The sequence below is a fragment of the Callospermophilus lateralis genome, chromosome 7 (genome assembly GCF_048772815.1).
Source record: "Callospermophilus lateralis isolate mCalLat2 chromosome 7, mCalLat2.hap1, whole genome shotgun sequence".
Classification (NCBI taxonomy): domain Eukaryota; kingdom Metazoa; phylum Chordata; class Mammalia; order Rodentia; family Sciuridae; genus Callospermophilus; species Callospermophilus lateralis.
In genome coordinates, this window is record NC_135311.1 from 8,988,147 (window position 1) to 9,004,496 (window position 16,350).

The 16,350-nt window shown below is 43.8% G+C and overlaps 1 protein-coding gene across 1 annotated transcript; it reads right to left on the minus strand.

Moving 5' to 3' along the window:
- Positions 1-872: 872 nt before the first annotated feature.
- On the minus strand, positions 873-15,327 carry Fcrl3 (Fc receptor like 3). The gene is made up of 13 exons (XM_076861577.1): positions 15,268-15,327; positions 14,465-14,485; positions 12,984-13,226; positions 12,256-12,519; positions 11,778-12,062; positions 10,750-11,031; positions 10,133-10,411; positions 8,289-8,567; positions 7,809-7,922; positions 3,523-3,550; positions 2,562-2,680; positions 1,918-2,012; positions 873-1,022 (listed from the first exon to the last, which is right to left on the minus strand). Exons 1-13 carry the CDS (start codon positions 15,296-15,298, stop codon positions 873-875), a joined length of 2,190 nt encoding a protein of 729 aa, XP_076717692.1. The 5' UTR covers positions 15,299-15,327.
- Positions 15,328-16,350: the final 1,023 nt, after the last annotated feature.

Consider the following 16,350-nt stretch of genomic DNA (forward strand, 5'->3'; position numbering starts at 1 on the left):
GGGATCTGTCAAAATACACCCTACTGTCCTGTTTATCTAAAAAGAACAAATTAAAAAAAAAAAAAAAATTCCTGAGGAACACAAAGGTCGCCCTCTAGTTCTGTGAATCATTGGATTTCCTGAGATTCTGGGGTTGGCACTGATGCTTCAGTAGCTTCAAACTGTAAGTGATGCAGTTAAGTGGCACAACTGAGCTGCTACAGGCAGGCCGCATGATGGATCCTGTGACAGGAGATCAACGAATTCAGTACATCAAACACTGTCAACCAGGGGGACTGAGAACTTTGCCAATAACATTCAGATACTGACAGAAAGGAAAAAAACAAATATTTTGATGCAAATTGCACACAGAATGATCACTGAGGGAAGAGAAAAAGGAGCGATGAACAATGCAAAATCAAGACAATGAGAGAATAGAAGCCGAATTCTCCGCGGTGGGATGGATTACAGGCTTATGGTCCATTCTGAATATCACTTATACATGCTTAAGCCACCTGTTTGGTAAATAGCATGTAATTCACCTTCCGTATCATGTATGATCCTTCTGAATTCTATTGTCATCCTCGTGACGAGAAAACAAGGTAGGGCAGTAGTTAAGAGCACAGATTTCAGAGCCGATCACACCTGCATTTGGTTCCTGCTTTTATTTGCATACGACCTTGGATAGCCTCTCTGGACCTATTTAACCTTTATGGACCTCTGTCTCATCTGCAAAACAGACATTATAATGCTTAAGCCTTAGAATCATTCCTGTGTATTTACTGCAATTCTATAGGTAAAGCCTTTGTGACCCTGGCCAGACGGTCCTCCTCCTCTAGTCCACGGCACACGGCTGTTCCCTGGGCTCTCTGTGGGCCACTCTGGGTGAGGAGCTAGTGCCCCGAGGCTGCTGGAGCCCATGAGACATTCTCATAGTTTTCTGTAATGTCCTCGTGGTCACTGCCTCTTCGGCTGGCCGGTCCTGCAGGGTCCTCCGGGTGTGCCTTCTTCAATTCTGAATAAATGACCACAGGTTCCTGGTGGAAAACCCACAAATCTTAAGTACCTAAATACAGATGAGGAAGAGCAGAGAAGAGAGAGGGCCAGGAAATGTATCTCACCTTACTGTTCCTAGGTGTCCGCGGTGAATTGGCTGTTGGATGGGAATAGCAAAGAAAAGTTTTAAATTCTATATTTCAATTTACAGCCTATTCCCAGTGCATTCCGAGTCAACTCCACCTCTCCTGCTCATCTCTTGACTGTTTTCTCTGCTCACTTTTTCTAAGTCCTCACAGAAAAAAAAGCATTCTTTCCCCTCCACACACAAGATATATATATATGCACACTAAAAAAAAAGGCACCTCTGTGGCTGTATTGACCATCTGGGAGGAAGTGGCCCACAGCACTCACTTCTCTTTGCACAGGGAATTTGGAGAAGGCTGGAGGAGAGACCGGCCGGCCGTCTAAACCACACAGCAGTTCCCCAGGAAGCCAAAGATTTGCAGTGGAGCATTAAGAAAATTCACTGTGTGTTCCTCTGTCCTTCCAAAGAGTTGTTTGTGTCTCTCTTGTTTATTTATTCAGCCAACAAGCATTCATTGAAAAGTGGCTTCTCATTAAACATTAGGTACATTACAAGGAGGCAGAGATGACAGAAGCTCAGTCCATATGACGGAGGAGCCCCTGACTTTGAAAAGGAGAAACGGACATCGAAACCAACGCACCAGGTTTCCAGAAAAGCATATTGAACTCTGCTGTTGCCACAAAGAGTGATCATGGGAGGAGATGATGAGAGTCACTGCAAGCTGTGTCCTGAAAGAAGAGGGACAGGGCCCGGGAGAAGCAGGCCATGTCTCCCATGTTAAGCTCACATTTGAGACGACTCTTTGATCAAAGACCCTTGGCTGGATCCGAGAACACTGCCACCTACCACCTCGCCTCTACTTGTCTGAGAGGCATCTCACCTGAAATTCCGTTTGTATTCGGGATGCTCCTGATCTGAGAATAAATCAGGTTTCTTTCTTCAGGATTCACTGTGAGAAAACAGAAGATGTTACATGGCCCCCCCTGAGAGTCTCCTGCTATGGTTTAGTTTGGGATTTGGTTTGTTCTCCAGAGGTTCATCTCTCAGAAGAGTGGTCCCCGGTGTGGTGACGTTAAGAGGTAGTGGAACCTCTAAGAGGTGGGGTCTAGGGAAAGGTCTTTATTGGCACCTCCCATCACTCTGGATTCCTATTTGCCACACGATCTCCCTGCTTATGTGCACTCCTGAAATTGTGATGCCATCTGCCAATGACATCCTCACCAGAGCCAATGCCAGTGCCATGCTCTTGAACCTCCAGAAATATGAGCTAGATCAAACTTTTTTTCTTATAAAGTACCCAGTCTCAGGTGTTTCATCATAGTAAGGAAAATCAGACCAATACTCCTTTACAGCCATCAAATTTATAGCTGCCTTTTAATCCCTATAATGTTAGGTATGTCATATTTAAATTGGATATGAAAGGGCCCTGCGTGGTTGCTCAGTCCTTCCTCTGTACTGGTACTTCCCTAGAACCCTGTGTCCCTTAAGAAGTCCTTACCATTGCTATACACTGGCTGCAGCTCCAGTTGGACTAATTGCTCAGAGTAGGGGGGCTCCTGGGCATCTATGCTGGAGGGCTCAAACCCAGAAGTCTCCTGATATTCACTGGGACTGTAACTGTGACAAGAAGAGATAATGGATGAAGAATGTTTGTGAGTTACACAGAGTCTCAGAGAAATTGGCATCCAGGAAGGCCTAGAGCCTGGCAGGATTTATGTAAAAAAAAAAATTATTACGGACACTTTTTCATGACTCTTTCAAGAAAATATTGGAAAAAGTGTGGTGCAAGATGGACCCCAGGGGAAGCTAGCTGAGGCCAAGTCCAAGGGCAGAAGCCACACAGTCTTCAGGTCCCTTTGAGAGGATAAAACTTATATTTGTCTAATTGTTAAGATTATTTTTAAAGATATTAATGTTTAAACGTTGATACGCAAGGTCTTCTGCATTCCCATGTAACTTGACCTTTGTCTTTTTTTTTTTTAATTTTCTACCTCGTGTGGTGAGACTCCACTTTCCCTGTAAGATATTATAAAGTTTCCTCAGAAAAGTGGGTTCTTTTCTTAACATCACCTCCTTGTGCACTGTTGATTTAACGCTGGCATTTAGTATCACTTCCTAAATGAGTGAAGGAATGAGAGAAACAGGGAGTGAATGAACGGTGGCCCTATGCAGGGTGACGTCATTAAGACGTCAGCGGTCAGTTCTGTACTGGAGCTCGGAGGTAGATAAATAAACCCAGACAACAGCATGCATTCGGCATGTCAGTTGACACAATATTGTCCCCAAAGAGGAGTGGGACTGGTTTTCTGATCACTTTTTTTTTTTTTTTTTTTTTGAATTTTGTAAGAATGTTACAAGGTTGGTAGGAAGTCCATTCGAAACTTTAAAAATGTACATCATCGTAGTTATAAACAGATTATGCAAATGAACCCAAGCAGCACAAGAATCCAAGACCTTACCTAGGTGTCCCCGTGGCGGGAAGTCTTCCTACAAAAGGAACAAAGGAACACTGAGGGTAAGAGAGCTGCGTGGACAGTGGGCTCTGCTTCCTCGAAGTCAGATTCACTGTAAGATCTCAGACATGGCAAAGCTTGGGGAATAACCTTCTATGCCCCCAAGTCATGTTACAGATAGGGAAGGCAGGGTCTTGGAGGACATCTGTCCAGAATCACACTCGTTATGAGTCATTTTTCAATCCGTAATAGCCATGCAAAGAGAAATGCTAAATAGCTGTGGCCAGGAAGCAGAAGTGAGACGAGGCGATATTTAACTCGGAGCCTAGGTCTTTCTCCACGCCCACTTCTTCACTGTGATTGCAGCTTAACACTGACACCAAACTGTGACTCTCAAGGTACGCTCTCCCCTATTTTTCTCTAACTGTGACCCCTGCAGATCCTCTGCAGAAACGCTGAACCGCATGTCACTTGGGCACTGGGCAGTTTCTCCATCCCTTTTCTTTCCGTCTCTTTCACCTGGCTAATTTCAACTTATCTTTCCTTCTTTGCATCAGAGCTTTGCATCAACTCTACCTAGATCCAGGCACATAGAATGGGTAATATTGTAAGAACTAATTATTACGTGTACTATCATGATCCATGTCTTTGTTTTCCCTTAATCCTTCCTGTAGTCTGCTTTTTAAACATTATCCACTTGAGTCTTTTTTTTTTTTTTTTTTTTGTATTCACAGAGCCATGCCTAACAGTTGAAAATATTCAATAAAGATTGGTTAAAGTATGGAACAAATTAAAGTATATACTTCGAGGACTGAAAAAAAAAATGACAAATCGACAATATTCTAATAGGTGATTGCATGTGAGTTTAATGTTGAAGCCTACTTTATCAGCCTTAAAAGGAAGGCAGTTTAAAAAAAAATATTTCTCTTTCTAGTTATAATAAGGCAGTTTTCATCACTGAAATTCTGAAAAATTTCTGGCGTGCCCCAGTGTGGACTTGTTCCCAGTTTCATATCCCTGTCGTTAGCCTTTTTAAAAATCTGTGTCTACCTATCTCACTGGTTTTAGAGAACACCAGTCACTGTGCAGAGTAAGCACACCAGTCTTGATTCTTTTTTTTTTTTTTTTTGATGGTGATAGAGATTGAACCCAGGGCCTTGTGCATGTGAGGCAAACACTCTACCAACTAAGCTATACCCAGAGCCCTGATTCCTTTGATAAATAACTGAATGATGCCTACAAGCCCAGTCCCTGGGGGCCAGGCCTCCTGAGTTAGGCTGGAAGTGTGTGATCATGACCTAGGCCTGTGTCTCTGTCCTCAGAACAGTGAGAATTCACTTCCACCCACAGCCAGTGTCTTCCCTGGGCAATTTGTCTGTAAGGATGGATCTAGAAGTTAGTCTATCTCCTCACTGTAAAAAGAAAACTGAGATGTAAAGAGGTGGCTATTTACCATGTCTTCCCTGAGGACATATGGGCCAGGAACTATACTAAGCAGTTTGCCTACACTGTCAAAGGCAGCTACTGTTATTATGACCACTACATAGATGGAAAAAAACTGGGGTTTGGAGAGTTTAAATGACTTTCCTAATATCAAGAAGCTAGCAAGTTATGGCCTGGGGTTGTGGCTCAGTGCCAAAGTGCTTGCCTAGCACGTGTTAGGCACTGGGTTCAATCCTCAGCACCACATAAAAATAAATAAATAAAATAAAGGCATGCTGTCCATCTATAACTACAAAAAAAAAAGTTAGCAATTGACATTACTAAAATTTTAACCCAAGTAGTTTGAATATAGAATTGACACATTTTTATCTCTTTTGATAATTTGTAGGAATTATTCAGGCAAGAAGTAGAATTCTTCACTTTTAGAAATACGTGGAAAGTTTGAGCTCCTTCCTGAGATAACTGGTCAATAACGGGAGAGGGAATTTTGCTATGGGGTGGAGGATTCAGGAGTCAAGATTTTTGAGAAGAGAAAGACAGAGACCCACTTCCTGGTGAACTATCCCCACTTCTCGGTGAGTCTGCTATTTAATACACTTCTTCAGGAAGCGAATGAAGGGCTGAGCCCTTGCTTGGCATGCATGAAGTCCTGGGTTCGATTCTCAGCACCACAAGCAAAACAAAACAACAGCACTTCTTCTAGACCTGGTGGACAGAACACCCCCTGGCCTTCTGTTCACATGGATCACATAAAACTGTCAGCATTCTCCTCCTTCCTCGTGTCGTGGTGACTGAGTAGTCTGCTTTTTGACCATTATCCACTTCAACAGTGAGTTTCTAATGCCCTCTTCTAGGTAGTGGGGAGGGAGGTTAGACAGAGATTAGATGGGGGGATTCATTAGAATATTGTGTAGCACTGTGGGGTAACTATGGTCTACAACAATTATGCTTCTAAAAATAACTACAGAAGTACTTGAAAATTCCCAAGACATGTAAATTGTTATATTTGAGGAGATGAAAATGCTAGTTATCCTAATTTGATCAATACATATCATGTACATGTATTGACTTATAATATTGTATCCATAAATAAGTATAAATACTATATGCCAATTAAAATAAAATAAAAATCTAACTTACAGATGGTCTAAACACCTTTCATAAAAGGTGGAGACTCTCATATTGGATGAAAGGAAAAAGAAGGAATTAATCACATTTTAATTATAAAAAAAAGATACACTAAAGCATAGGACACAAATAAATCAAGAGTAAAAGGACAGGGAGAGAAATACCATGTTAGCAGGGATTATATTTGTTAACATGCCAATATTTAAAATTTCATTAATCATAGTTCATTATTACATTAGTATCAAACAAGAAGTATTTCAAAGTAAGTGATACTATCAGGGAGGTTTGGTAAAGAGGGTCATTTTGTAAGGATAAATTTTTTCAATTCATCAAAAACACGTAACAATTCTAAATATTCACATAGCTCATAAAGAGCATCAAATCCTCAAAGCAGAACTAGATACAACTGCAGGAAAAAATGAATAAATTGACACTTGCAGTTGAAGATTTCAATTCCCTATCTCAACTATTGATAGTATACAGAAAATCAGTAAGAACATAAATGAATTTAGTAATGACAGCACACTTACTGTAAGAAATGTTAGAAGAATCCCTTTTGGCAGATCAAAAATGATACGAGATGGAAATGTAAACACACAAAGAAGGATGGAGGATATTGAAAGGATTAGCTAGGTGGCTACAATTTTGACAGCAAATCCTATAAAGGCAAGAGAAGAGAAAGATATCAACCAACTCCCTCTTACAAACAGATACAAGCATTCTTAATAAAATTTTAGCAAATCAAATCCAACCATCATGATAAAGACCCCAGAAATATAATATGGCTTGAACACTCAAAGTTAGCCTTATTAAAAGACTGAAAACAGAAAATCACGTGATTATTTTAATCAATGCAGATAAAGCACTTGACAAATATCTATGCCTGTAAACATTCTAAACAGATTAGGAATTAGTAGGGACTTGCTTAGCCAGATAAAGTGAGTCTATGAAAATTCGACAGTTGGCAAAATACTTAATTGTGAGAAACGGAATGCTTTTTTCCTAAGGTCAGGAACAAGACAGAGATGTCTGCTCTGACCAGTTCTATTCAACATTACATAAAAGGTTCTAGACAGTGCAATCAAGAAAGAAAAAGAAAAGGTTAAGACTGGAAAAAAGTGATACTGTCTTTATTAGCAGACAGCATGCCATCTAGATAGACAATTTCATGAAACCTACAAAACAGATATTAGAACTAAGTAAGGAGTTTAGTGAGGTTGCAGAGTATACGATTAACATGCAAAAGGCAATTGTATATCTATGTACAACCAACAATCAGCAATTGAATTTTTAATCTCCTCTCAGTTGTTCTCTATTAGTTTTATCCAAATTTCATTACAGTTGACTGCTATTCAAATGTATCCTGGCTTATGATTTGCACTTATGACGATTACCTGCTTTTTGTTACAAATGGTGGAGGGGTTTGGGGGCCCTTTTGTTTTCAGTAGGCTTTGGAATGCAGGTAGAACAGTAAAGCGCTTAATTTTCCAATTTTTAATTGAAAGCAAAGCTCTGATACATAATTCATCTCAAATCAAACATGAGAGGTAAAAAATCCCATTGAAAACTCTACGCTACCTTTTTTGTTACTATTGCCTATAAAACGGAGGGACTAGTACTTAGAAGGAATAATTGGCTTTTACAGGATGCACTACCCAACTCCAAATCATTATAGCAATGGCCAAAGTCACAGCCTTAAGGGCTAAGACAGAGACACCTACCTGGTTTCTTTTGGCTCTTGATGCGATACAGCCAAGTAGCAGCAAAGATAAGGATGACGAGCAATCCCCCAGTGATTCCTGTGGTCATAAGAACAATTCTTCTCCTGGAATTCCCTGAGGGCCAAGATATATACTTGAGTCTCAAGGGCAAAAGTTTTGGATCTAGACAAAAAAACATGCAAATGGAGCTAAGATCTATCAGGGCAGGTAATTTTCCAGTTTCTGATTTCTCCATTCAAATTATCTTTAGTATAATTTGTGATTTTCAAAACAATGACATGTTAAAGGTGGTCACCGGCATCTAAGATTAAAATTTATTCCCTTTCCCCTTCCCACATGAAATCAGCATCAATCTCAAGCTGCTCCACACCTTGGTGGGCATGTTCAGAAACTTGGCCATTGATAGAATTTGTACTTACCACTGGAGGGATATTTTACTGCCTACTACTGTGGCCTCTAGTTCCGGTGCCACTAACTCACCTGTGATGCTGAGTGCCACCACCTCACTGCGTTGAGCCCCCAGGCCATTGTTAGCGTCACAGGAGTAGTTTCCAGAATGTTCTGCAGTCAGGGAGAGGTTGAAGGATGCGCCTCCTCCAGAGGGAGCCAAGATGTTCCCCAGGATGACGTCCTCAAGGTAAAACTGGTACAGGATCGGGGGAGAGCCCCTCAGGGCCTCGCAGTGAAGCCCCACCATGTCCCCCACCTCAGCCTGGGCCCTGGGAATCCTGAATGTGAGGACAGGGTGGGACACTGGAACTGAGAGAGGAAAATAGTTCATTGGCAGTTTTGTATAGGCATGTATACAAGAAACTGTGATAAAAATAATATTCTGCATAGTTCAGAGTAGGAACACAAACCTGGATTCAGAAAAACATAGGTTTGAATCCTGTATCTGCCCTTTGTTAACTCTTTAATCTTGATTTTTACTTTACTTATTTATTTATTTAGGTGCTGGGGATCTAGTCCAGGGGCATTTTACCACTGAGCTACATTCCCAGCCCTTTTTGTTTTTCATTTTGAGACGGGGTCTTGAGAAGTTGCTTAGGGCCTTGCTAAGTTTCGAAGGTTGGTCTCCAACTTGCAATCCTCCTGCCTCAGCCTCTGGAGTAGCAGGTATTATTATAGGCATGCCTGGCTGTAATCTTGATTTTTAAAAACTTTAACTTCTCTAAGTCTGTTTATTCATTTCTAAAAAGGAGCTAATAATAAATTATATCTCAAACTATTATAATAAGAATCATGTATGTAAAGTGATCAATGGATGCCAAGCTAGCATTATTAACAGATATAACTAAAATCAAGGGTCATTTCTAGGATATTCCTATTGCTGAATCTTAGCTCTAAGATCAAGACATGGTTCCATATCTATCTAATTTGGGGCCTCATTATTCTCTACCCAATTACCTGACTTCATTTTCCAAGTTACTATTCAGCACTAACATCCATCCCTCTATTATCCATCCGTCTATCCATCCATCCATCCATCCATCCATCCCTCTATCCCTTCATCCATTCGTCTATCATTATCATATATCAGATGACCCCAATAGAATTTAAGTTCCATAACAACAGGGATTTATCTTTCCTGTGTTGTATTTCCATTTGCTGGAACTTTGCATGACATTCAATCGTCGCCCAATAATTGGCCACGGAACTAATTGATTTAGACTGGCCCCCAAAACATCCAGATGCAGCACTAGCAACAATAATCCCACGTACATTGATGACTCTAGAGATAGGACAGCAAATGAGAACAGAAAAACCATTCATGTGGAATAGGGACGAGAAGACTGCTGGTTCTGCTAAGTGGTGAAGAGACTTAAATGAGATAGTTCTCTTTGGGTGCTTTAGATTGCAGTTGTGTGCTTCACTGGCAAGAGACGGCTTGGGAAGGATCTTAAGCTCTGCTTTGTGTTCCAGACTGAATGTGGGACCCTTCATTGAACGGCAATGATTAGACCTGAAATATGAGCCAACACTGGCTGCAAGAAAGATGGCTTCTGCTGGTAGAGTGCTAGCCTCACACGTACAAGGCCCTGGGTTCAAATCCCAGCTCCACCACCTTTAAAAAAATAAAATAAAATAAAAGGTGCATGCAGGCAGGAAGAAAATCATGATCATGGCAGGGAATGATGTTTCCTTGCCAGCAATCGCTGCAGCTCGTGTATCTGGTATTTTGGAGTCTTTGAACTTCCTCTGGAGTGGGGAATATGGGAACTGTAGCCTCTTACAGAGGAAAATAAAGGAATGTGCAATCACAGGAAAGAATCCATGCCGGCAAGAAGTCCGTGTCTGGGCTACTGTGTGCACAACCTGCTCACCTAGGACGTGGAGACTCACTCCGTGACTGCGCTGGGCCCCCAGGCCATTGTCGGCCTCGCAGGAGTAGTTTCCAGAATGTTCTGCAGTCAGGGAGAGGTTGAAGGAGGCTCCTCCCCCAGAGGGTGCCGAGCTGTTCCCCAGGGTGACGTCCTCACGGTAAAACTGGTACAGGATCGGGGGAGAGCCCCTCAGGGCCTCGCAGTGAAGCTCCACCACGTCCCCCACCGCAGCCTGGGCCCTGGGAGCCCTGAGGGTGAGGACAGGTTGGGACACAAGACCTGAGGGAGACAGAAGGGCTGTCAGATGAGCTTAGAAATAGATATATCCCTTGATCACTTCTGTTCCCCACTGCCTGCACTTTCCTACAAGAATGATCAGAAGCATTGTCCTAAAACCCAGAAAAGTAGCCCTGGAGAATTTTGTCCTCATCATCCCAAAGTCCTCTCCCCACGGGAGCAAAGCATCTTCCACTCATTTTGCCACGTTTGTAGCGGCAGGGGTCTTTTTTTGGATCTTCGCCTCTGTTCATTTGCCTGCTTCCAAAACTTCAGGGCTGATGGAGAACTTCAACTCTGGCTTGCAAAACAAGGGTGGTAGGGAGGAATCAGGAGCTCACTTCTCACGGTGACGGTGATCCGCTTGCTGAGGATGGGGACGTGGTTGTTGTCAGCGGCACAGTAGTACCTCCCAGTATCACGCTTCTGCACGGCCGGCACTCGCAGCTCTGCCAACAGGGAACTCTGGGTTTTTCTGCCCAGACTTGTTCCCTCTTTGTGCCAGGAGAATGTGATATTCCCTGTGCCCGCGGCTACTGAACAGATAAGGACCAGATGTTCTCCTTCAATCAGCTGCCCCCCTGGGGGCTGGATCTCTAGATTCACATCAGATACAGGGATTCCTGGGGAGACACAAGGTAACACGTGAGGGTTTTGATGGCAAGCACTTCAGAGTCAAGGAAAAGTCTGGAGCCGCCAGGAATAGGCCAGTAGTCGTAGATGCAATAGGCCAGGGTCCAAAGTCGGAAAGAAGAAATTAATTTTATAAAGAGATCAGTACCCCTTCCCACTCCCACAACAGCTCCTGTTCTTGGGTAATGCAGGCACCAGGCCCATGATCTTAAACCCGGTGTTGTTTGCAATCACATTTTTATGAACACGTATCTGGAAGGAATCTCAGATATGCCACAGAATAAGAGTACTGGGATGTTGCCTCTATCCTGAAGTGACTTTTCTCAGAATCCAAACTCTTTCCCCATCCTTTAAGGGTTCTCCTGTCTCTCTTCCATGCCCCCACATTCTTCTCTGACGATTCCAGTCCATAGTCATCTTCCCCTTTTCTGATGATTTTGGTGTGCGGTTAAGTTAACTATGAAAACACTATCGGGACCTTCTCAGACAGCATTTGGTCAATGGTGCTTCTAGTTGTCCGGTTTGGGCACCCAGTAACTGATGGATAATTACTATTGCCTGGTTTAGATGGAAAAGAGGGTCCTAGGGAAGTTGGTCCAATACTGAGTCCAAAGAGAGAAAGATACCATAATCGCTGGAGCCTCTCTCGACATCAACCACCCCAGGGGCAGGGGGTGTCCTGAACTGTTCTCCTCTCCCCAGCTCTGGAAGAGCAAGCAGCCCCTTTAACACTTACTCTGCACAAGCATATGGGACACCTGGCTCATTTTCGTGATTCTGGGAGTTGCTGCCTCTGCCTTACACCGGTAGAACCCCGAGTCTTCTCTCCACATGGTGGGGATCTGGAGCTCTGGGGAGCTGCTGCAGCCTGACCCCAGGGTACGGCCATCTCTGAAGAAGCAGAACTGGAGCTGGACCTGTGACCTCTGAAAAGCAAGCTGCGTCTCACAGGTCAGAGTCCATGGGCTTCCCTCAATGGGCTGGGAGGGACTGGCTTTCAGCACAGGACGTGGAAAGAGCTCTAGAGAGAAGGAACACAATCCTTAGGGAACAGGGGCACAGATTTACCTGTGCTCTCAGCCCCCCGAAGTGGGGACCGTCTTCCTCCCATGGCCCGTGGAGATTTTTTCATGAAATCCTCTCTGATAAACACCCTCCCTTGATCCTCACAGCTTCGTTGCCAAAACCTAAACCCACAGGTGTTCAACCATTACCTTGAACTTGGATACTTAGGGATTTTGAAGTTTCTTTCCAAAAAGAATCCCAAGAAAATTCCTTAGAAACAGCACAACGATATTTGCTATCATCTTGGCGGACGGAATTTAATCTGATGAAGTCTGAGTTATCACCATCAGGAAGTTGTTTTCCATCTTTGTAGTAAATCTTTTTATGTATTATCTCTTCTTTCCTCCCTTGGCATCTCAGATCTATATCATCTCCTTCAAAGACCGGGTATGGCACCTGGAGGATCAGCCAGTCTGCAAAGAGCGGGGGACATACTCAATTCTTCCCTGTCGTTTCTTTCTTTGCTCTCAGTTCTCCCCATGAGAAAAGAGCTACAGCCCTGTACACGCCTGCAAATGTCCTCCACCAATTTTTCCACATGCTCCATACTAGATTCTTCCTTGTTCTAGAAGAGGGGACTGATTTCTGGAAAATGTCCTTGAGAAATCCCATCTTTAAAAGAGGAATTCTATCCCATACCATATTCAGACCTGGCCTCCTTTTTGCCTGGTGGCCCCCGGGGTGCAGACACGTCTCTGAATGAGGAAATGGACAGCACCACACTTTGCTGCTGCTGTGCTTCTTGCTCTCCCCACTGGGGCCAGCGCATCACACACGCCCACGCCTGTCACAGTGCCATCTGGGCTCCCCTGTGTTAACCCAGCTCGAAGATATTCTGCCCAGTGGTTTGATTTTAGAAACTCCTCCTTTTTCTCACCAGATGAAAATTCCACATGTACAGGGTCACTCTGGGAGGATCCTTGGGTCTTGCATTGGTAAGAACCAGATGTTTTGATTAGGATCCTTCCAGATGTTTTGTCAATCAATTTATTGTTCCGATACCAAGATGCGCCTTCCTGGAATTGCAATTGGTAATTCATGCATGTGAGAGTCATCGTTTGTCCCTCGAAGACTGTGGACCATGGAGGATGGAGCAGAAGTACGGCTTTGGGTGGTACTTCTAAATGGGAAATAGACAAAGGCAGGTTAGTGAGGGGTGGGCCGAGGACATGGGAGGGGCCAGCCTTGCAGCTGGGGATTTTCCTGGGACTGGGGTTAGAAATGGAACAGAGACAGCTTTGAAAAATGCCTGGGAGAGAATCTGTTCTTCCTCATCCTTTGCCTACCCTGGACACGGGCAAGGGGATATCGTAGGATAGCGGGGTCTTGGCAGGGGCTCAGAACAGTTTAGAAGACATGATTAGTGCCAGGTGTGGTGGCACATTTTTGTAATCCCAGCAACTTGGGAAGCTGAGGCAGGAGGATTGCCAGTTGAAAGCCAGCCTGGGCAACATAGGGAAACCCTGTCTCAAAATAAAAAGGGCTGGGGATGTAACTCAGTGGTGAAGCACCCCTGGATTCAATTCCCAGTACAAAAAAAAAAAAAAAAAAAAAAAAGATTTGTCATTGTACAAAGACTGCTAAGTCCAGAAGGTAGGCTCTGAGATACTTTTGTTCTATTCATTCTTTTCAAGATGAAGGTTAACCAGGGCTGTTCAAAAGCAGTTTCTAGACTCCAAAAAAAAAATAATAATAATAATAATAATCACTTTGGGCTTGACTTTAAACATGTAATGAACAAGATTCTTTCTTTAATTTTGTTATTTTTAAACTTTGCTTAGTTGGAGAATCTACAGGAAAGGCAACTCTACTCTCCATCCAAGTTGGACACAATCAATAACAAAGGCATATAAAGAATTTGAAGTCAGAAGGTCGGGCTGCTTGAGAAATCAGGCTTGTGTTTAGGATCGCAGCTCACTGCTGGACCGGAAGCTGAGACATGAGCTCCTTTTGGAAATATAGAAGGGTTTTACTGTGGCATTACCCTCCGTGAATAGAAGCGATTCCTATCTCCTTTGGTAGCAGCACTAACTTGGACACACAGAGGAAATGACTTCGGGGGTGGAGGAGATGAGGCCCGAGAGTCTCTGAACAGTTGCTTGCTGCGTCTACCCTTCCTTCTGCTCATGCTTGCTCCCTCTCTGCACCGGGGTGTCCTGGTAATGTGGGATGAGCTAGAAACTGAGAAGTTGGGAGCTGTTTGCCCAACATAGTAACAGGTGTGACCCCAGCACAGCAACTGATGTTGGCATCTCCCCAATGTCCTCATTTGCAAGTGTTGGGCAAATAGCCCCAACATGCTGGCTGAGGGGATGAGTGATCAGAACTTGGGAGGAACAGAAAGGAGGGGAAACTTACGTGATTGTTCTCCTCCGGGAGCTGTGAGGGAATCCAGAAGCAAAGGTTATTAGCATAGAACGATATTTCTCAAATCTTTTCAATCAGACGCTTTAGGAGAACTTTTCTGACAACCTAGCTGCACAACGGCTTCTTTCCTCCCAATTCTTGGCACCCATTGTGTACCACCCAAAGTTCCTAAACAACCATGAAAACATTTAGTCTATGATTTACTTTACAAACGCAGTGCCCGTCCACAGCCCTGGCTCGTCTCTGCACCCGCCTGCGTGACAACTTCTTACTCCATTCCCTTCCTCTCTTCTCCCACAGGAACTCACAGTGCCCACGCAGGAACCACTTGGAGAAATGCCTTATCCTCCCCTCACTTCTTGGGCCTCCTCTTATTCCTTCTACTTTTTAAATCTCTGGCTAAATTTTGGCTTAAAACAGGGGAGAAGGAGGTCTTGTTTCTAAGTAGACCTTGACTCACTCACCTAGGTTTGGGAAGCTACTGCTTATCTGAAAAATCATTTCGTTGGGAGCTGTACAAGGAAAGAATTTAGAGCTGAGGATTGGCAGAAATTTAAGCCCAAATCTCCTATAGGATTTAAAAAAAAAAAAAGCCAACAATGATACAAAACCAAGGACCAATACTTGGCTTCCTCGGATGGCTGTATTTGGAGTTTTATGATTGTCTTGGGAACACGGGCCTTCTCTGTTTCTTGCTATCTGACTATGAACCCCAGTGTAAAAGAAGAGACAGAGGCTCCCTTGTCTGACTGTAGGAACTGAAGCCACTGCCCTATCCCAGTCCCTCTACTCACCCAGGATCAGCAGCAACAGCCACAGAAACATGGGAACCAGGCCTGGCTGCAGGCAGGGCATGTCTGTCTCACCAAAAGGCAGGCTTATTTCCCATCTACAAAGGAAAATGGAAGGTCATATTCAGATAAGATAGGTAGAAATTAGAAAAGGGGAAGTAGAAGAACTTGGTGTCACATCTCACCCCTGGGTTTTCAGACGCGAACATGACGGCCCTCCTAAGTGATGTCTGTTTCTCAGCCCTGGTAGCTGTGTGTTTTCATATTTTGAGGGCCACCTTCCAACTGTTCAGATCTCTCAGAAAAACAGTATATATATATATTGTGCCTGGGGTCTCTGAAAATGCCAAGCCATACATTTGTTTATATTCAAATAACTTGTCATTTCTCAAATGGAAACAACTTCCCCTCACCCCCAGCATTTCTTCAAATTCATACATCCTGTAGGTCCACGTGAGGTGCCTAACATAGATCAAGCATGGACGTGCTTGACCAGCTCAGTGTTCTGATGCGTTTGGTGGTGAGAGACGGTCACGATGGGCAAAAGGGCCACTTGGGCAGTCGAGGGGAGAACTAAAGAATGTCCACGCGCTTCTGCCCTTTTCAATGCTTTATTCACTCAAATCACTCAACACAATTTCACTCTATAGGTTCTTAACCAAGAAAATGACGATCCTTAATTCTGGGCACTGCAAGAGACACGATCAATTCAAAGCAAACAATTGTAAGTTAATTCTAAGCCCTGCAGACACTCTTAATCACGACAGGCTCACGACAGACATTCCCTCTGCAGCTGAGCTCGAGAGCCAGAACTAGAGGCTCTTAGGCCTTAAGTCCAGCGGGTGCACACTCACTCAGACCCCAGTGATCAGGTCAGGAACCGATGGAGGCTTCTCCTGGGGTGGAGCTGGCAGCTGGCTGAGGAGAGGGTCTTAAGGAGAAGTTGCCTTGCTCACCAGGGTCAAGATGAGGCTGTAGAGTTTGAGAGCCGTGAGGATGGTGCAGAGGATCAGGCAGACGATGAGAAGAACTGGGATGTCAGTCCAGGTCTTCATCAGGCTCTCTGGTCAGACTCTCCGGCATGTG